Consider the following 22,350-nt stretch of genomic DNA (forward strand, 5'->3'; position numbering starts at 1 on the left):
TTCGTGATTTTTTGGTAACATAACCATGAATATTCTTTCGATTTTCATCGTCTTTGAGTGCAAATGATTGGTAAATTTCTCCTCATCGTAAACTTAGACTTTTTGGATGAGTAACCTTTCAACCTTACTCATTATCCTGCAGTGAAATTGTACGCTAGGAGAGGTTTATTCCATGTAAAATGTTACCTTCCTTTGTTGAGTAGGCCTTATTTAGGAATTTTGTCCTTTAAACCCACTTTGATTACCTTACACGAGCCTCCTTGGTAACGTATCCGAGGAACTAGTCTCTCTCCCTAATCTTCCCCATCTTTATTATTTTCCGTTTTGAGGCATGTCTGGAAGAGGAGGTTTTTTTCTTGTTTTGACCGGGCTTGTACTCTTGCTGGTGGAGTTTACATCGGCTCAAGACGGTAGGTTATTCGTTAGTAAGAGCTAAGGACATGTATCTTACATTCCTGATGTGTCAGTCGTCAAGATCTTACAAGGATCCCTATTTCCCATTGGAAATGATCACTCAAACAATTCATATATATCTCCCACTAAGTCCATTATTTTTTTAGTTTCAAGGTATGCTTTGAATTCATGTGCTGTTTTCAGACTCAAAAATTGTCTATCCGTTCATCTATCTCGTTAAAGAGAATTTATTGCGCTTCCAAATCCCAGTGTACTCCAAGCCTAAATTTCAGAAGGTTATTGAAAACAACACTTTGCTCAACGCTTTAATTTCCACCCTTGCATCACTGAAGAGTAGAAAAATGAAATTTGAGTCAAGCTAAATGTACATGTAGTGATTGACAGTGTATTGTTTCGGTCGTTTCTTCCTAATGATATCCTTTCATCATACCATTGTTTTGGCATCCATTGCAGACTGTCAGCAACTATTAGACTTCGAAAGGGAATCACAGGAAAACTGTTTGGGACGTATACCAGAAACTGACATGTTACCTTTGCACTTCTCCAAAACTTCCCCAGAGTGTGGCGATGCCTATAGCAAATCCACATTTTTTTGTTTATCCTCCTGAGCGAAGTGAAATAGGCCAATCTTTGCCAAGATTTGCTCATTTTCACTTAAAAACCTCTTTAGACAGGTGGCAGCTTATCAAATGATGTTTTACTTACACATTGCATTCAGACAGTCGTACCAAACCACTTAAGCCACACGATGAACCAAAGTTTTTTCCATCTTTGCTATTCAAAAAGGAGTCCTAATGAACGACTTCTTCCTGTACTTGTAATTGTTTCCAACGCGATACAAGTTCGGGAGATCTAAAGGAACTCACTATAACTTTGTATATTCGATACGATTTCAATTTCCGCGTCAAAGGAGAAGCCTATTGTAATTCGTGAGTGGTCAGTGGTTACGCTCGTGAGGTAAAGAATGGGTTTGTGACTTTCTCACTCAATTGAAGACTCGCGTCACTCTTATGAAATGGTTGAACGGAATACAGACTTCGAGCAGTCTCTTATTTTTCTTAAAGATAGCGAGGTCACGCGTATCCTGTGAGCATGGAGAAGCCGCGAGACGCGAGACTGGTATCTCGCGTCTTTGCCGCTCCACGCTCTCAGAGTTGGGCAAAGACAAGACACGTTATTTCCGGTGCGATACAAGAGGTTCAATGGTTATCTCGATTATCTAAACACATTTATTTACGTGGTAAAGATTTGTTTTTAAATCTATGAACTGATGCTATTCCTATTTGGAACGAAATGTATTTGAAATAAAAAAGAATACTAAGTAAAATAAAAGTTGTCTGCAACACGAAGCATGCCTTCGCATTTAGGCTGAGAATCCTAATGTTTATCATGATACTTTAATGCATATGTTCAAATGTTCCCAAAAATCTTCTGATAATCTGCCTGCACCCACCCTCACCCCGCCCCTCGCCACTGAACCGTACTGTTTTCACTCAGCAGCTGGTCAGCGGTCACGTCTATGAGGTAAACAAACCGATCGATTCTGATCACCGTTCTTGTCGATCGGAAAATCAAAATACCAGCGTGATATTGCCGCGAAGATGAAGCAGTTATGTTATTTGATTCGTACTTCACATTCGAGTCGAAGCTTGGGTGGCACAGGCTATTTCTTGCGGTGGAATCGACAAGGGGAATTCAGAAAGTTGTAGTGTTTGAATTGTTGGAAGAAATGGTCGCATGGGGATGGTAAGTTTAACGAACAATTTCAAATTTTGCCGCCTAAATTGAAAGTAAAGTTCATTTGAATTGCTTTCGTATGTATTTCTGACGTGTCGTGATTTCCGTTTGAGTTTGATAAATAATGCATAAATCAAATTTTATGTGAGATCCCTTAAGCCTCAATCAAGCGATCGACATAGCAAGCCCTAGGGCCAGAGATTACATTTAGTGAAGACGCAAATATCTTTATTTGGGAGCAAATAAATAAAGTTATCATGACGTCACTCATAAGAAACGAGCCACAATTTCTTGTAAGTTCTCTCCAACTTCCGATTATCAAACTGTAGTCATACTCCCAAACAATATCTTAGTTTGGGCGCGAATAAATTTGGTATAACATTATGAATTTAATCAAGAGAACGAATTACAAGTTACTGTAAATTCTCTCCGAGTTCAAAACCAAACCGCCAGACAATAGAGGTCGAGTAATTGTAGAAAGCCTTGACCCGAAAAGTTCTGTTTAGCGCAGCCATATTAGTGTTACGAGAACCTGTCGTTTCCTACTTCAGTGGCGGAAAGTAAGAGTAGACAAATGTCAAAAACTTTGGTGTGATGTGACTCCCTTTTGCCGAAAACTCCGATGAGCGCCCCTCTTTCAAGCCGAAATTTTGAAAAGGCACCCGGACGATTATTCGAGGATATGCGGTAATTATAAGTTTCTTAAAAATAGTATCTTTCTGAGTATCATAGTTAGACTTGTTGACTTTCCCGATGAAACGTTTTTGCTAAATGACAATTCTATGATCATTTGTTTTGTAGCTTCATCCGCAGATTAAATTAAGGTTTGGGGTCATCATATAGCATGCGACGAGAGGATCCAAAAAGTATACCTCAGGTAACTAACGTAGCTAGTAAAATTATCTAAATCTACAGTGTAGATTTAGATATTTTCACTAGCTACGCAAGATATATGCGATTTCCATGTTACATTTTCATCTAAAACTACCCCAAGTTAGACCATTTCATTGACGTGTGCAGTGGGTTTCTGATTGATGACGATATGAAAGTAGACATGAAATAAAATGGACTGATATTTGAGACTCGCCGTACTATTTCTTAAACTTAGATTATGAACTGTCGCGGTGGGCCCTACAAGGCAACTACACTTTTGAGAAACGGGCCCTTGGCCTCTGACCTGTGACCTTGTAGAGTCTGAAACTCTTTTTGTTGTTTTTCTATCTCGTGGTAGTCTGTGGAACGATTTTAAGTCACACGAAAGGCCATCCCGACTCAAATAATAAAGTTTTGGTGATATCCAGACCACCAGTTGTTTGTGAACTGACAAAGTTATCAATTTTTTTTTTAAAACACTGGGCGTCCGTACTTTAAGACAATTTTGGAGCGATTAGGTAACCGGTCGGAAATCATTTTCACAAGAACCTTCTTCTGAAGAAAAAAGAAAAGCTAGACTATTTCAGTTGTACTCGAGATCGTTTGTATAACAAAGGCTAGTTAAGTTTTTCAAGCCTGTCAAATTTTTGGAATTGGTTCACAACATTCTGCCCTCAAGTTCTGGTGTCATATATATATGATAATGCTTGCTGAAACACAAGACAGTTTCACTGTTTTGTTCACTTTGGATTTACTTTGTCACTAGATAACCTTTCACCTTAATATGGCCAATTACCTTTTGGTGAATTCTGTTCCAAATTCAACTAGAGAGAAAAGGTTTACGGAAAAGATGCTTTTTATAGAATTATATATTTCATATTAATCTCGAAGTGATTATTTATGCTAGACGTTTTTGCGGAAAATTTTGCTTAAATGAGAGATGAAATTCATTGTATAGCGAGCGGATTTGGCAGTTTTTCATACAAGCGTTCTAACATCCTGTTTGTCTCAGATTTTTCAAGGTGAAGATCATGTTAAAGGAGGTCACGATCATGCTTTAATGATCCAAGTGATAGACCTTGAATCAATGAAAACTTCAAGGAATATCTCCAGACAATTTCCCACGGAAAATGTACATGTAGATTATATCTTAACTAAAGTTTTTCTCGACTGATGTGTAGGCCCTGTTTTTTTCTTATAACGGTCGCCAGCGTTATTTCCGTTTCCGTTTTTTCGTTTCGTCTTTAAAAAAACTGGAAAGAGTAAAACGTTTTGGAAGAAAAGTTTTTCAATTGATTTTCCAAATGAAAAGTAGCAGGTTGTCAATTTTGCTGGATCGTTTTGGTCAACCTGTGACTTAATACCTGCTATCACGCTCTACGATTCCTTTGACTTACAGCGCACTGTCCGGTAAAAGCAGATTTAGAAATAAGTTTATTTTTATCATCTCACTCATAGCCTGAGTGCTCTCGTATCAGAATGAGGTAATCAATTCATAACCAAGGCATACATCTTCCAAGCATTTCAAACATTTTTTTTTGCTGTCATACTCTCCTGATTCCATTGTGAGGGCAGATAAGTGAACTTCAGTTCCACACGACCTCTGCTCTTTGATGGTAGAATCAAGTTATTGATTAAAACCATATTTCTTTCTTGTATTTCAATGTTATTCCTCTGCTGTCTCCCAGCTTGATTTGATTGTCTCACAGCAGATTTAGCAATGAGTTGTTATCCAGCCAATTAGAGAACGACCAGAATTCCATTACAAGACCGCACAGCAATTTTCCTGGAATGATAGTTTGCTTTAAATAGAGAACAAATTAGAACGTAAAGGGAGAAAATCAACGGAGCTTTCTCTTCTGTCAGTACAAGTAAGTTCCGTAGTTTGTTACTTAGCAGTTTTTTCGAAGCGATTAACTATTGGATATATTTTGTCGATCAGATTTCGGCCATAACCATATCAAAGAAAAAGGAAACGTTTAGTACAAAACATTGCCTTCGGCAAAGGTTTATTGTAGACTGTTCGTCGCATGGTATTCATAATAGTGGATTCACCACCAAATATTAAGCTAATTTATATATCGTAATGCGAACTCCCGATAAAATCCAAGCAACGCTTGGGAATTTTGTACCAGCAGCCCACTTGGATTGCTCTACACAAGCTTTCTTGGTGGAGTATCCGAAGAGCTAGATTCGTTTGAAGTTACTCATATTCTTCAATTTTATTGTTTTCTGTTTTGAGGCATGTCTGGAAGAAGAGGTTTTTGTCTTGTTTTGACTGGGCTTGTACTCTTGCTGTTAGAGTTATCATCGGCTAAAGACGGTAGGTTATTCGTTAGTAAAAGCCAACCAAGTCTATCTTGCATCTTTTATCTTCAGTATCGTAAGAATCTTAGAAAGATAACTGCTCTAATAAAGTAAATATTCAAATTAGTAACAAATCTCCCATTAGAGGCCATTACTTCTCACTTTCTTCCTTCTTTTATCCAGTTTTAAAATAATCGTTTTCATCCACTTTTTAAAATATTTGTTGCGTTTTCAAAATCCCGGTGTACCCCCAGCCTAAATTTCAGAAGGTTACTGAAAATAGAACTTAGCTCAATGCTCTCATTCCACCCCTTGCGTCACTGAAGATTAGAAAAGAAAATTGTTTAAGTCATGCCAAATGTACATGTAGTGGTAAACCGTGCATTATTACGGTCGTTTCTTTATAGTGGTATCCTTTCATCATATTACATTGTATCTTGACATTTATTGTAGATTGTCAGAAATTATTAGACTTTGAGGGGAAATCACAGGAAAACTGCCTGAGACGTATACCAGCAACCAGAGGAACAATAACATTCTCAACGTCCGTAGCCAAGCTCGGCTCAAGGTCACTGAGATGGGAATCTGGAACTACAGGAAAATCGCGATTGAGGTACACCAGGCCCCCATCTGCCCGCATCAGAGGACGTGACCTAAGCCGAGGAGGGGTGAAGATGTGGATCTACAAAGAGACTCCCTCACCTGGAAGAAGCATGCAAGTTAGATTTAGAGATACAGCTCGGAGCAACCAAGTTGGGTCATTTGATATTGACTTGGGATTTAAGGGATGGCGAGGAATATGGGTGTCCTATGGAGAATGCAAACGTTACTCTCATAGCCTCAACTCTCCCGCTGAAATTGATAGAGTCGATTTTGCCTTGAGCCATCACGACACAATTCATATCGATATGCTTGACTTTGTGAGAAGGATGTCATTTCAGTCTCGTGACAAAATAGTTCCACCTTTCACAAGATTCGGCTCACGATATGATTCAAGCAACTTCTGGCAGCAAAGCTACCGTTGGAGTCAGCAGGCTCCGACTGCCCTTCCAGAAACGGTGGTTGCTTCAAAATCCTTGAGTCTCACTCACATCGAGAGTCGCTTGAAAAACTGGTATTGCGATGAGAGGGAAACCACCTACGACTTCTCTGGAGAAGCCAAGAAGCGTTGGGATAAACTGGTGAGGAGCATTGACGCTGCATATCTGGAATACGATAGACTTTTATTTAGGACGCTACACTCAGGAAAAACAGTGATAGTCGGGCCTCCTCTGTTCTGTCGCGGTTGTAAAAGAGGAACACGAGAGTATTCCTTGAAAGATCCAACAAGAAAGTTCAGCTTCGTCCAAATGCGTATCATGCTTCCTTTAGCCATAGAGTTTTATCTTAAATCCCGCGCCGAAGAAGTTTCCCGAACTGTGACAGAAGAAACTCCCCAATTGAGCTCTACTAACAAAGTCGATGTGGACCGTGCCATTGAAAGGATTTGTGGAAACAATGCAAACAGACAGAAAAAGTTCCGTGAGTACCTCGAAAGTCTGACGAAACCTTACACAGAGGACCAAGTACGCAAAATATTAAATGACGAAAACAAAAACCGCCTTGAGAGAATAATTAAACTGCTTGACTACATTGAAGACCAAGGATGGGCTGATGGAAGTGCAATAGGCTCCCTGGATCATGAAATGAACCGTGGTGGTGCTGGGTACACACACACTCTTTTCTTGTTGAAAGACGCCTTACAAGGGAACACTAAATACAGATCAAGACTTTTAAACTTAATAAATACCGCCAAGTGGTATAATGATTTTGGTGAAGTTTACCAATCGACGTTCGAGTATAGTGGAACTACGGCTGACAGAATGATTACAATAATGTTGTTTCGGCTCATGATTGTGTTGATAATGCCTGCTAAGTCGGATATGGAAAAAAAGGAGAGGCAAAGGGATATGGATGCTTTGAAACGATGGATGGATAACGCCCTGAGTATCAACAAAGCCTTCGGTGGAGTTATTAAACCTGATTACACTGGCTTTCATCACAAGACATTCTACGCATCTGCGTATGCCCCACACGCATATCATACAGCTGCACAAGTGCAATACCTCTTAGAAGGAACAGATTTTGCACTGTCAGATGAGTCGAAACGAAATTTACTGGAAGCTCTTGAAACAATGAGGCTAGTAGCAGTAAAGTATTCAACACCAAACAGTGTCGGCGGACGCATTGTAGACTATTCCAAAAAGATTTTGGTAAACATTCTCCCAGCATACGCCTACATCAGTGTTTCCCATCCATCTGGGCCACTGGCATCAACCCCAGCCGAAGAAGTGTCAGTTCCTGCTGTTAAGAACGTTGGGATGTTTTTACGTTTGTACCAGCCTACTGACGGATTTGTTAAAAAGTACTTGGAAGATGGAACGGTTAACAGAGGAAAATCGTACATGAACAGCCTTGGATCACTGAAAATTATGTCCATCGTAAGTTCATTAACTGAATGTTGCTGAATGCCTATACATATAGTAGCTTACGTCAATATTTTTGAGAACTTATATCAGATTTTTTTCTAATACAAGGAATCTCATTCCTATAAGTAAAGCACCAATAATGTTTTGGATACACTACACCACTGTTAACAATCTGCATCAAATTTGAGGTGACCATAAACTTAGGAACCCAGTTACCGTGCACTTTGTTGCTGGTCGACTATTTTAAAGAATTGATTCAAAAAAGAAGAAATACTTAAAAGCTAGTTAACCCCTTTTTAATGCAATTCCAATGCAGGGCTACATGAAAATTGGGCTTCATTTGATTCCTTCCGTTTTTAATAAGTTAGAGATTGCTTTTATACTTGGACGAAAAAACTTTTTTGTGTGCGCCAGAAGAACGATGCAAGAATGATTATGTTGCTGCCTAAAGTTTAACGTTACGCACAATACACCCCAATGCTGTTGATTTAAACCTTCCTTACTGCAATAAAACATTGTAAACAAAACTCTATGCATAAAAAAGGAGAGAGAAAGAGAGATTGGGGGCACATTCTTACCCTTTAATAAGCTTGTAACAATAGCATTGTGCTTTTTTTTAGGCAAATTACTTGGTGGAAAGTTATATTTTGATTTTTAGCATATTAACTGATTTCTTGTTCGTTTTCTCGAACATAGGTCTTTTCTAAAGGTACATCTCCTGAGCCCTCCCCTGAAGGTCATTGGTCCAAGAACTTTGCTGCTCTCTCAATTCATCGTCGTAAGGACTGGGCAGTGACGATAAAAGGCTTTAACCGGTTTGTCTGGGACTTTGAGGGATCTACAAGGGTAGGAAAACCTGAAAATGTTTATGGTACCTATCAGAGTCATGGTTCAATGTTGATAGCGAACAGCGAAGAAGCATTGAAGGCTCACGATATAAACAATGGATGGGATTGGACAAAAATACCTGGAGCCACAACAATGTCCCTGACTCTCGCTCAGACGAGTCTGAGTAAGGCAAGAAACTTCAGTCCACAATCTTCTGCTGGAGGAGTAACCTACAGAGGACTACAGCCTTTATCCAGCGGAGTATTTGGCATGGACTTTCGCCAACCCAGGTACAGTTTTTCGGAGGCGAGCCACCCCTATCCAAATATCAATCTCCGCTTTAAGAAATCTGTTTTCTTTTATCAAAACGTGTTGGTCTGCTTAGGAAGCAATATCAGAATAAACAATGGCGGGGCAACTCAAGCTCAAACGACCCTTTTTCAAGACAAGCTGATAAGTGGCAGCTCGTCCATTGAAGTTGACGATGAGCGAAAAGATGATTCAGCTCTTTTTGACGCCATGACCCCATTTTCAACTCCAAAAGGAAGTAGAAGGGGATACACTACTCTGGTGGACACCAAAAGCAACAGCTACTACATTCCAAGATCAAGTGCATCCGATCTTAAGGTTCATGTACAAACACAAAACTCGCGAACGTCCTCAGCTAAACTATCCAATGGCACCTACGGAACTGCCTGGCTTGAGCACAGTGCGTCTGATGGGAGTTACGAGTATGCAGTTCACATTAATACTCCTTCATACGAAGGCTCTACTGGCTCTTATTGGGAAATACAACATTCTGATGCGTCACATAAGCTATACAGGGTTTTGAAGCAAGACGATGAGGCTCATGTGGTCCGATTTGAAAGATCTCCTGAACGCAATACAGCTTTGCGTCCACTCTATGGTTATGTCTTTTTCCAAGCGACTTCATCTGTCCCTCTTCCTTCCTGGGGGATTGTCTCGTCAGTGAACAGACAATGCAGGATTATGGCTGAAGAAACTTTCGAGGAGCTGTTTTTAAGCATCAGTTACCCCGACCTAAATTTTCCCGGCTCTAAGGTCTTGCAAACTTCCGGCGATGTCAAAGCTCGGGAAATGTTTCGAATGGAAAGTGAGGAGATCCAAGTTGAAGTCACCTTGGCACGCGTTGTGAGCACAACTCTTCCAGAACTGCCCAAGGTACATGGTTCTCCAACTGATTACGTGCCAAGGGTTCGAGTGATTAGAACAGTTACCGAGAAACCAAGCCGAGGAAACAAACTTGTCTTTGCCAATCTGAAGAACGGATTCAGCGTGGAAGTTAAACTGACCAAAATAAATTGTTGACTTTTTAAGGGATTCTTAATGTGGTTATTTCTATGTAAACATATCGATGTATTTTAAACAATAAACAACATATTTGAGATTATAATTATCAATAGGAAATATTTATACTGCGTAATGTAGATTAAAGGATTCTTCGTGCTATGTGTTGATTTGGTTGTTTCTCCTGAATCTACTTCAAAATTTTCGAGTGAGGAAATTTTTTTTGAATGAGAATATGCACATGACCAGAGTGTAAAATGAATGTCGTGAAATTAACGCACGTGGGTTTCTTGAAAATAGGATCTGCATTAGCATCACATCTAGACTCGTTTATTATCCTGACTTTACGTTTTTGCAAAATTGCAATTATTTTCAGACTTTTTCAGTTTATAGTTTGATCCAGACTCTAAATCAAATTGGTAAAAACTAGAGCACGATTAGCCTTCTGATTGGCTGAAGGGAGCCAGGTTATGAGCTTGTAACTCAGCTCCGACAAATGTGGTCAATGAAGTCGTCGGCGAAGACGAGAAAGAAAAGTTTCTGTGGGCCTTGAGGTAATGGCGCACCCTAAAAATGGAATCTTAAAAGGTTTCGGGACTTTTGACAAACGCGCACCTGGACTCTTACCTCTGACTTAGTAAAGTCTCTCTTTGTATTTTCAATTTTTCTCTCTCTTGGAAATCTTTTGAACAATGACGAGCTACGTAAAAGGCACTGTCGACTCAAATAATAAAGTTTGTTGATAACGAGAGGACAAGCTGTTTGTGAACTAACCCTGGGACGCTTAAGTACATGTGCTGTCAGGATACTAAATTTGTTTTCCAAAATGGCAGCGTCCTTATTCTAGTTTTGAGCATATTTAAAGACAATTTTGGGGTGATTGTAGATTCCGTTTTGGAAATCATTTTTTAAACATCCTTCCTATGAACAAAAAAAAATGCTGAACGATTTCACTCGGACATGAAAGGCAGGCTGTTTTTATTTGTTCCAACCCAGTCAATTCTTAGGAATTCTGCCCTCAAGCTTAGGTATGCCAAGGTTAATCAATAAAAAACTCCTAACCTCTAGAGAACTTTCTTGTAGAATATATATTCTTCTCGGCTGATGTATAGGCTCTATTTTAATCTTATGTTGTCTCTAGCATTTCCAGTGCATTTCACAGACACGAAAAGTGGTTGCCAATTCATAGGAGATATAAGAGTTTAAGGTGGAATGGTCCTTTACTGCAGGCAGTGGTTATAGCCACAGAAAAAAGGTAGAGAGGGATATTTGCATTAGAGAAAATAAGTAAGGTAATATCTCATTCATTTGTCAAAACCTCTGCTTTGAAATGCAGGGTTGCTCGTCTAATTTGGAGTTTGCTGGTTAGTTTTATTGTACTGTTGAGGTTAGTAGACTAACTCGAATACCACGCGCAAACGGGAAGCGCCAGGAGTCTGATCAGGAACTTTTATGTCACTCTCTGAGGTTTATCGTACGATAATTAAGCCCTATCACAACGGTGAAGGACACATCACTCAAAGGGGAAAAATAAATGTGCGGTCTTGCGGCACGTAACAAACCAAGGATCACAAGACTTGCATAAGGATTTTAAGATAATCTAACAGGTCTAAACAATTCCTAAACATTTAGCCGGAACATTCCTAATCTCAGTAGTTCCCAATCACTTCTAAGTTTAGTAGTTCATAACAGCTGTCACTTTTGCGCTAAACGTGCAGTTGTTTTGTTGTCCTTCTCCTTAGCTATGAACAAGATGTGGCGGCGCCCGTATCATATATTTGAGCGCATTGAAAGATTGTCATGAGATCCTTCATATGAAGAAAAAAATGCTATTCGATTTCACCTGCACCAGAAATATTTTTGGTAACAAAGGCGGCTTGTTTTTAACCCTGTCAATTGTTTGGATTTGGAACATAGTTTTCTGCCCTCGAGCTAGAGTAACATATTATTTTCGTGATACGATTTTCTAGTCAATAAAGAAGATTTCAAAAAGTCTAATAAGTCACCGAAAGCGTTATACGGCTTTCACAGAGTTGTTATCTACAGGTTTATTTCATAACTAGACAGCATTTCATCGTAATGTGGACCACATTGCATTTTAAAGAGATATGTAAGTATGTATTCGAATTAAATTAAACTTGAAATGATTATATACAATAAAACTATCCGCTAACAATTTTTTTTTTATTCAAAGATTCAGATGGTAGTCATTGTATAGCAGGCATAACACAGTTATACGCGATTCATCCAAGAGGATTGAATCCCATGCACCTTCGAATTTCGTAATCCTGCATACAAGAGTCCTACCATGCTGTTGTCCTAAATTTTTAAGACAGATCACGATCATGCCATAATAATTGGAGTCACAGACACTGAATCTAAGATCTAATTCAAGGAAAAAGGCAAGAAAGACGAACTCTTAACAATTTCCTAGAAAACTTCAATGAAGATTATTTCTAGGCGAAAATCATATTCTCGGCTGATATGCAGGCCCTGTCTTTATCTAATGCGGTTTCCGGGATCAATTACATTTTCACAGACATGAGAAGCGTTTTTCAGTTCAAGTCGAGGTACGTTGAGAGGTCGCTAAGAGTAAGGTGAAATTTTTTTTTTTTAATGGCAGACAGAGATTCTAGCTACAGAAAAATGGTAGAGGAGGAAATTTGTGTTAAATAAAAAAGGAATTAAGATAACATCTCATTCACTGGTCACAATTTCTGCCGTGAAAAGCGGGTTGCTCGTTAAATTTGGAGTTTGCTAGTTAGCTGTCACTTTTTTACGAACTGTTTATTGTTGTAATGCTGTCATCCTCCTAATAAGTAAACAGAGATCGTATCAATTATGAGCAACCTTAGGAAAATTTCGTTAAACCCGCTTCCAGTCGACTCTGTCTATCGTTGTGAGCTTTATCTTAAAAAGAATTTGAAAGAGTAAAACTTTGTGGATGGAAAAGTTCTAAGTTAATTTATTTTTCTTGAAAGCAGCTGTTCGTCAATTTTTCTAGATCGTTATGGTCAACCTGTGACGTAATTCCTGCTTTCACGCTCTTCGATTCCTTTGACAAACCGTCTGGTAAAAGCAGATTTAGGAATAGATTTATTTTTGTCATCTCACTCGTAGCCTGAGCTCTTTTGTATCAGAAGCTGGACATCAATTGACAAACAAGGCAAACATCTTCCAAGCATTTCAATAATTTTCTCCGCTGTCATACACTCCTGATTTCATTTAGGTCCACCCTATAGTCCTGTTAAAGTAAATTTAAAGATTGGTAAATTTTGTCATTTCGCTCACTCATAACCTCTGCTCTCTGATGTAAGAAGCAGGTTTTTGATTCATAACCATATCTCTTTCTTTCATTTCGATCGTTAATATCTGCTGTCATCCCCTCATGATTCAATTGTCTCGCAGTAGATTTAGTAATAAGTTGTTATACAACCAATCAGAGAACGACCGCATTGCCATTATTAGATTGCTCAACAATTTCCACGGAATGATAGTTTGCTTTAAATAGAGCTCAACTTGGAACCTAGAGAAGGACGACAAAAGGAGGGTTCCTCTCTGTCATTACGGGTAAGTTCAGTACGTAGTTTGTTGCTTGGTAGTTTTTTTGAAGTGGTTAACTAATGGATATACTATGTCGAAATCAGATTTGGCCTTAACAATAACAATAATAAAAAAAGGAAAAAGATCAGGAAAAAAACATTGCCTTCGGCAAAGAGGCGTGGAAATACTTTATTGTAGACGGTCCCCTCTACGCTGTTTTTTCGTGATTTTTTGGTAACATAACCATGAATATTCTTTCGATTTTCATCGTCTTTGAGTGCAAATGATTGGTAAATTTCTCCTCATCGTAAACTTAGACTTTTTGGATGAGTAACCTTTCAACCTTACTCATTATCCTGCAGTGAAATTGTACGCTAGAAGAGGTTTATTCCATGTAAAATGTTACCTTCCTTTGTTGAGTAGGCCTTATTTAGGAATTTTGTCCTTTAAACCCACTTTGATTACCTTACACGAGCCTCCTTGGTAACGTATCCGAGGAACTAGTCTCTCTCCCTAATCTTCCCCATCTTTATTATTTTCCGTTTTGAGGCATGTCTGGAAGAGGAGGTTTTTTTCTTGTTTTGACCGGGCTTGTACTCTTGCTGGTGGAGTTTACATCGGCTCAAGACGGTAGGTTATTCGTTAGTAAGAGCTAAGGACATGTATCTTACATTTCTGATGTGTCAGTCGTCAAGATCTTACAAGGATCCCTATTTCCCATTCGAAATGATCACTCAAACAATTCATATATATCTTCCACTAAGTCCATTATTTTTTAGTTTCAAGGTATGCTTTGAATTCATGTGCTGTTTTCAGACTCAAAAATGTCTATCCGTTCATCTATCTCGTTAAAGAGAATTTATTGCGCTTCCAAATCCCAGTGTACTCCAAGCCTAAATTTCAGAAGGTTATTGAAAACAACACTTTGCTCAACGCTTTAATTTCCACCCTTGCATCACTGAAGAGTAGAAAAAATGAAATTTGAGTCAAGCTAAATGTACATGTAGTGATTGACAGTGTATTGTTTCGGTCGTTTCTTCATAATGATATCCTTTCATCATATTATTGTTTTGGCATCCATTGCAGACTGTCAGCAACTATTAGACTTCGAAGGGGAATCACAGGAAAACTGTTTGGGACGTATACCAGAAACCAAAGGAACAATAACATTCTCAACGTCCGTAGCCAAGCTCGGCTCAAGGTCACTGAGATGGGAATCTGGCACCACAGGAAAATCGCGACTGAGGTACACCAGGCCCCGATCTGCCCGCATTAGAGGAAGCGAACTAAGCCGAGGAGGTGTGAAGATGTGGATCTACAAAGAGACTCCCTCACCTGGAAGGAGCATGCAAGTTAGATTTAGAGATACAGCTCGGAGCAACCAAGTTGGATCATTTAATATTGAATTGGGATTTAAAGGATGGCGAGGAATATGGGTGTCCTATAGGGAATGCAAACGTTACTCTCATAGCCTCAACTCTCCCGCTGCAATTTATAGAGTCGATTTTGTCTTGAGTCATCACGACATAATTTATATCGATATGCTTGACTTTGTGGGAAGGATGTCATTTCAGTCTCGTGACAAAATAGTTCCACCTTTCACAAGATTCGGCTCACGATATGATTCTGGGAAAGTCTGGCAGCAAAGCTACCGTTGGAGTCGGCGAGCTCCGACTGCCCTTCCAGAAACGGTGGTTGCTTCAAAGTCCTTGAGTCTCACTCACATCGAGAGTGGCTTGAAAAACTGGTATTGCGATGAGAGAGACACCACCTATGATCTCTCTGGAGAAGCCAAGAAGCGTTGGAATAAACTAGTGAGTAGCATTGACGCTGCATATCTGGAATACGATAGACTTGTATTTAGAACGCTAGACTCAGGAAAGACAGTGATAGTCGGGCCTCCTTTGTTCTGTCGCGGTTGTAAAAGAGGAACACGGGAGTATTCCTCGAAAGATCCAACAAGAAAGTTCAGCTTCGTCCAAATGCGTATCATGCTTCCTTTGGCGATAGAGTTTTATCTTAAATCCCGCGCCAAAGAAATTTCCCGAACTGTGACAGAAGAAACTCCTGAACTGAGTTCTACTAACAAAGTCGATGTGGACCGTGCCATTGAAAGGATTTGTGGAAACGACGCGAACAGGCAGAAAGAGTTCCGCGATTACCTTGAAAGTTTGACGAAACCTTACACAAAGGACCAAGTACGCAAAATATTAAATGACGAAAACAAAAAACGCCTTGGGAGAATAATTAAACTGCTTGACTACATTGAAGACCAAGGATGGGCTGATGGAAGTGCAATAGGCTCCCTGGATCATGAAATGAACCGTGGTGGTGCTGGATACACACACACTCTTTTCTTGTTGAAAGACGCCTTACAAGGGGACACTAAATACAGATCAAGACTTTTAAACTTAATAAATACTGCCAAGTGGTATAATGATTTTGGTGAAGTTTACCAATCGACGTTTGAGTATAATGGAACTACGGCTGACAGAATGATTACAATAATGTTGTTTCGGCTCATGATTGTGTTGATAATGCCTGCTAAGTCGGAGTTGGAAAAAAAGGAAAGGCAGAGGGATATGGATGCTTTGAAACGATGGATGGATAACGCCCTGAGTATCAACAAAGCCTTCGGTGGAGTCATTAAACCTGACTATACTGGCTTTCATCACATGACATTCTACGCATCTGCGTATGCCCCACACGCATATCATACAGCTGCGCAAGTGCAATATCTTCTTGAAGGAACCGACTTTGCTCTTTCAGATGGGTCAAAACAAAATTTACGGGAAGCCCTTGAAACATTAAGGCTGGTAGCAGTAAAGTATTCAACACCAAACAGCGTCGGAGGACGCTTTGTAGACTATTCCAAAAAGGTTTTGATAAGAATTCTCCCAGCATACGCCTACATTAGTGTTTCCCATCCATCTGGGCCACTGGCATCAACCCCAGCCGAAGAAATTTCAGTTCCTGCCGTTAAGAACGTTGGGATGTTTTTACGTCTGTACCAGCCTACTGATGAATTTGTTAAAAAGTACTTGGAAGATGGAACGGTTAACAGGGGAAAATCGTATATGAACAGTCTTGGATCACTGAAAATTATGTCCATCGTAAGTTTATTAACTGAACGTTGCTGAATGCCTATACATGTAGCTGCTTTCCTCAACCTTTTTAAAGATTTTAATCAGATTTTTTTCTAGTGGCAGGAATCACATTCCTAGATATATAAGTAAAACAAGAATAAGGTGTTGAATACACTACACCCCTGTTAACAATCTGCATTAAATTTGAGGTGACCATAAACCTAGGAATCCTGAGACCTTTCAGTTTGTTGCGGGTCGATTATTTGATTTGATTCCAAAAAGAGGAATAGACTTTAAAGGTAGTTAACCCCTTTTTAATGCAATTCTAATGCAAGGCTACATGAAAATTGGGCTTCATTTGATTCCTTTCGTTTATAATAAGTTAAGAATTGCTTTCACATTTGAGCGAAAAGCTTGCTTGTGTGTACTAGAAGAACGACGCAAGAATGATTATGTTCCTGCCTAAAGTTCAACGTTTCGCAAAATACACCCCAATGCTGTTAATATAAAGCTTCCTTCCTGCAATACAACATTGCACAGCAACCCTTAAAAGATAGAATGAAAGACAAAAATCATAAAAAATGAGAGAAAAAGAGAGATTGGGGGCACATTCTTACCCTTTTATAAGCTTGTAATAATAGCACTGTACATATTATTTGGTGCAAAGTTATATTTTAATTTTTTAGTATCTTTGCTGACTTCTTTCTTGTTTTTATCGAACATAGGTCTTTTCTAAAGGTACATCTCCTGAGCCCTCCCCTGAAGGTCATTGGTCCAAGAACTTTGCTGCTCTCTCAATTCATCGTCGTAAAGACTGGGCAGTGACGATAAAAGGCTTTAACCGGTTTGTCTGGGACTTTGAGGGATCTACAAGGGTAGGGAAACCTGAAAATGTTTATGGTACCTATCAGAGTCATGGTTCAATGTTGATAGCGAACAGCGAAGAAGCATTGAAGGCTCACGATATAAACAATGGATGGGATTGGACAAAAATACCTGGAGCCACAACAATGTCCCTGACTCTCACTCAGACGAGGCTGAGTAAAGCAAGAAACTTCAGTCCACGATCTTCTGCTGGAGGAGTAACCTACAGAGGACCAGAGCCTTTATCCAGCGGAGTATTTGGCATGCACTTCCGCCAACCCAGGTACAGTTTTATGGAGGCGAGCCACCCCTATCCAAATATCAATCTCCGCTTTAAGAAATCTGTTTTCTTTTATCAAAACGTGTTGGTCTGCCTAGGAAGCAACATCAGAATAAACAATGGCGGGGCAACTCAAGCTCAAACGACCCTTTTTCAAGACAAGCTGATAAGTGACAGCTCGTCCATTAAAGTTGACGATGACCGAAAGGATGATTCAACTCTTTTTAACGCCATGACCCCATTTTCGACTCCAAAAGGAAGTAGAAGGGGATACACTACTCTGGTGGACACCAAAGGCAACAGCTACTACATTCCAAGATCAAGTGCATCCGATCTTAAGGTTCATGTACAAACACAAAACTCGCAAACGCCCTCAGCTAAACCATCCAGTGGCACCTACGGTACCGCCTGGCTGGAGCACAGTACACCTGATGGGAGTTACGAGTACGCAGTTCACATAAATACTCCTTCATATAAAGGCTCTGCTGACTATTATTGGAATAAACAACAATTTGATAAGTCACTTAAGCTATACAGGGTTATTAAGCAAGACAGTGAGGCTCATGTGGTCCGATTTGAAAGATCTCCTGAACGTGATCATGTCTTGGTTCCACTATACGGTTACGTTGTTTTCCAAGAAACGTCATCTCTTCCTTCCTGGGGGATTGTCTCGGGAGTGAGCAGACAATGCAGGATTATGGCGGAAGAAAACACTCAGGAGATTTACTTAAGCATTAGTTACCCCGACCTGAATTTCCCTGGCTCAAAAGTCTTGCGAACCTCCGACGATATCAAAGCTCGGGAAATGTTTCGAATAGAAAGCGATGAGATCCAAGTTGAAGTCACCTTGGCACGCATTGTGAGCACAACTCTTCCAGAACTACCCAAGGTACACGGTTCTCCAACTAGTTACGAGCCAAGGGTTCGAGTGATTAGAACAGTTACCGAGAAACCGAGCCGAGGAAACAAACTAGTCTTTGCCAATCTGAAGAACGGATTCAGCGTGGAAGTTAAACTGACCAAAATAAATTGTTGACTTCTTAACGGATTCTTAATGTATTTGTTTGATTGAGATTATAATTATCATCAGGAAATATTTGTACTACGTAATGTAGATTAAAGGATTCTTCGTGCTTTGTGTTGTATCTGTTGGTTTGGTTGTTTCCCATGAATCTGTTTCAAAATATTCGAGCGAGGATATTTTTTTTAATGAGAATATGAACATGACCAGTGTACAAAACAAATGTCGTGAAATTAACGCACGTGGGTTTCTTGAAAATAGGATCTGTATTAGCATCACATCTAGACTCGTTTATTATCCTGACTTTACGTTTTTGCAAAATTGCAATTATTTTCAGGTTTTTTCAGTTTATGGCTTGATCCAGACTCTAGATCAAATTGGTAAAAACTAGGGCACGATTAGCCTTCTGATTGGTTGAAGGGGGCCAGGTTATGAGCTTATAACTCAGCTCCGACAAATGTGGTCAATGAATTCGTCAGCGAAGACGAGAAAGAAAAGTTTCTGTGGGCCTCGAGGCAATGGCGGACCCTAAAAGGACCCTAAAAATCGAATCTTAAAAGGTTTCGGGACTTTTGACAAACACGCCCCTGGACTCTTACCTGTGACTTGTTAAATCTCTTTTTGTTTTCTCAATTTTATCCTCTCTTGGCAATCTTTTAAACAATGACGAGCTACGTAAAAGGCACTTTCGACTCAAATGATAAAAATTTGTTGGTAACCAGAAGACCAGCTTTATGTAATCTAACCCTGGGACGTTTAAGTGCGTGTGCAGCCAGGATACTAAATTTATTTTCCAATATGGCAGCGTCCTTATTCTAGTTTTGGGCATATCTAAAGACAATTTTGGAGTGATTATAGATTTCTTTTGGGAAATCATTTTTTAAACATCCTACTAACGAAGAAAAAAAATGCTGGAGGATTTCATTCAGACTCAATAAATTTTTACGGAAAGGGCAGGCTGCTTTTTTTTGTTCTAACCCGGTCAATTATTAAGACTTCTGCCCTCAAGCTTGGGTATGTCAAGGTAAAGGTCAATAAAAAACTAAAAATTTCTAGAAAGCTTTCATGTAGAATACATAATTGCTAAACTTATCTTCTCGGCTGATATACAGGCCCTGTTTTAAATCTCATGCGGTCTATAAGAGATAAGAGAGTTTAAGGTGGAATGGTCTTTCAGTGGCAGGCTGTGGTTATAGCCACAGAAAAAATGTAGAGAGGGATATTTGTGTTAGAGAAAATAATTGAGGTTTTATCTCATTAGTCAAAATTTCTGCTTTGAAAAGCAGGTTGCTCGTTTAATTTGGACTATGCTAGCTAGCTATATTGTACTTTTGAGGTCAGTAGGCTAATTCGAATACCACGCGCAAACAGGAAGCACCAGGAGTCTGATTAAGGCCCTAGCAAACGGCTTCAACATTTGCTTCAACATCCGTTTAAAGGCTTTTAAACTCGTTCAACATCGTTTCAACTTCGCTTCAACACGTTTCAACATGGCGGAAAGGGGGTGGCAAACGCTTTCAACATTGCCATTCAACAAAATCGAAAGGATGTTGAAGCAAATGTTGAAGCCGTTTGCTAGGGCCTTTAGGAATAGTTAATTTCCATCTCAAAGGCACTGTCTCTTTTATCTTCTCAAAATTCATCCCTCAGTACACGCTCTTAAATACCCTATCAGTGGGTATGTTTGGGCTTACTGGACAACTGACCTTGGCAGAGTATATATATCTTTTAAGAACAATAACCAAAACAGTCTCACAAGACATTCGAGATGAACAACAAAATACTTGGAAAACAACCAATCTTCGCGAACTAAAACCTGAACAAAACTTCCTGTTGAGGACTCAGAGCAAGGTTAAGGACAAACGTAAACACGTCTAGCAATGATGATTATCGTACGAGAATTAAGCCATAATACAACGGTCAAGAACACATCACTCAAAGGGGTAAATAAATGTGTGGTCTTGCAGCACGTAACAAACCAAGGCTCACAAGACTGACATAAGGATTTCAAAATAATCTAACAGGTCTAAATAATTCCCAAACATTTAGCCAGAAGATTCCCAATTTTAGTAGTTCCCAAAATCCTCTAATTTTAGTAGTTCATTATATCTGTCACTTTTTCGCTAAACGTGCATTGTTGTTTTGATGTCCTTCTCCTTAGCAATGAATAAGATTTGGCGGCGCCCGTATCATAGATCTGAGCACATTGAAAGACAATTTTGGAGCGGTCAGATCACTCTTTGGAAATCATAGTCATAATATCCTTCTTATGAAAAAAACAAATGGTAGTCGATCTTACTTGTACTAGAAATATTTTTGGTAGCAAAGGCGGATTGTTTTTTAACCCTGTCAATTGTTTGGATTTGGAACATAGTTTTCTGCCCTCGAGCTCGGGTATCATATTGTTTTCATGATACGACTTTCTAATCAATAAAGAAGATTCCAAAAAGTCTCATAAGTTACCAAAAGCGTTATATGACTTTCACAGAGTTGTTCTCTACCGTTCTAACAATGTTATTTATAGAAAGATTCAGATGATAGACATTGTAAAGCAAGCATGGGACATTTATATGCGATTCATCCAAGAGGATTGAATCCCATACACCCTCGAATTTCGAAATCCTGCATGCAAGAGTCCTACCATGCTGTTGTGATGATTCGATTTGAGTAAAAGTCACTGAATCTGATATGTATGTCAAGGAAAAAGAGAAAAAAAACTCTAAACAATTTTTTAGAAAACTGCAATGAAGATTATGTCTTAGCGAAGCTCATATTCTCGGCTGATATGCAGGCCCTGTCTTTATCTAATGCAGTTTCCGGCATTAATTACATTTTCACAGACATGAAAAGCGGTTGTTAGTTCAGGAGAGGTCGTTATATTTAAAGTGGAAATTTTTCTTGTACTATTTTATCAATGGTAGACAGAGATTCTAGCCACAGAAAAATGGTAAAGGGGAAAATTTATGTTAGTGAAAGGAAGTAACGTAATATCTCATTCATTAGTCACAATTTCTGCCGTGAAAAGCGGATTGTTCGTTTAACCTGGAGTTTGCTGGTTAGCTGTCACTTTTTTTGCTAACCGTTCATTGTTGTAATGCTGTCATCCTCCTAATAAATAAAAAAAGAAGGTATTAGTGATGAGCCACCTTAAGAAAATTTCATCAAACCCGCCTATAGTCAAATTTGTCTATCGTCGTGAGCTTTATCTTAAAAAGAACTTGAAAGAGTAAAACGTTGTGAAAAGGTTCTTAGTTAATGAATTTACATAAAAGTAGTTAGTTGTCAATTTTTCCAGATCGTTATGGTCAATCTGTGACGTAATTCTTGCTTTCACGCTCTACAATTCCTTTGACAAACCTTCCGGTAAAAGCAGATTCAGGAATAGATTTATTTTTGTCATCTCACTCGTAGCCTGAGCTCTCTTGTATCAGAAACAGGACATCATTTCATAAACAAGGCAAACATCTTCCAAGCACTTCAATAATTTTCTCTGCTGTCATACTCTACTGGTTTCATTTAAGTCCACCCTACAGTCGTGTTAAAGCAGATTAAAAGATTAGTAAATTTTGTCATCTCGCTCACTCATAACCTCTGCTCTCTGATGTAAGAAGCAGGTTTTTG

General features: G+C 39.2%; 2 protein-coding genes across 2 annotated transcripts; both read left to right on the forward strand.

Annotated features, from left to right (window-relative positions):
- The first annotated feature begins 5,268 nt into the window (after positions 1 to 5,268).
- On the forward strand, positions 5,269 to 9,956 carry LOC131788172 (chondroitin sulfate ABC exolyase-like). Its single transcript, XM_059105241.2, has 3 exons — positions 5,269 to 5,347; positions 5,785 to 7,811; positions 8,496 to 9,956. Exons 1-3 carry the CDS (start codon positions 5,269 to 5,271, stop codon positions 9,954 to 9,956), a joined length of 3,567 nt encoding a protein of 1,188 aa, XP_058961224.2.
- A 4,073-nt stretch (positions 9,957 to 14,029) lies between these two features.
- LOC131788173 (chondroitin sulfate ABC exolyase-like) lies at positions 14,030 to 18,744 on the forward strand. The gene is made up of 3 exons (XM_059105242.2): positions 14,030 to 14,108; positions 14,565 to 16,591; positions 17,290 to 18,744. The coding sequence occupies exons 1-3, from the start codon at positions 14,030 to 14,032 to the stop codon at positions 18,742 to 18,744; spliced, it is 3,561 nt and encodes a 1,186-aa protein (XP_058961225.2).
- Positions 18,745 to 22,350: the final 3,606 nt, after the last annotated feature.

The sequence above is a fragment of the Pocillopora verrucosa genome, chromosome 1, assembly GCF_036669915.1.
Source record: "Pocillopora verrucosa isolate sample1 chromosome 1, ASM3666991v2, whole genome shotgun sequence".
Taxonomy (NCBI): domain Eukaryota; kingdom Metazoa; phylum Cnidaria; class Anthozoa; order Scleractinia; family Pocilloporidae; genus Pocillopora; species Pocillopora verrucosa.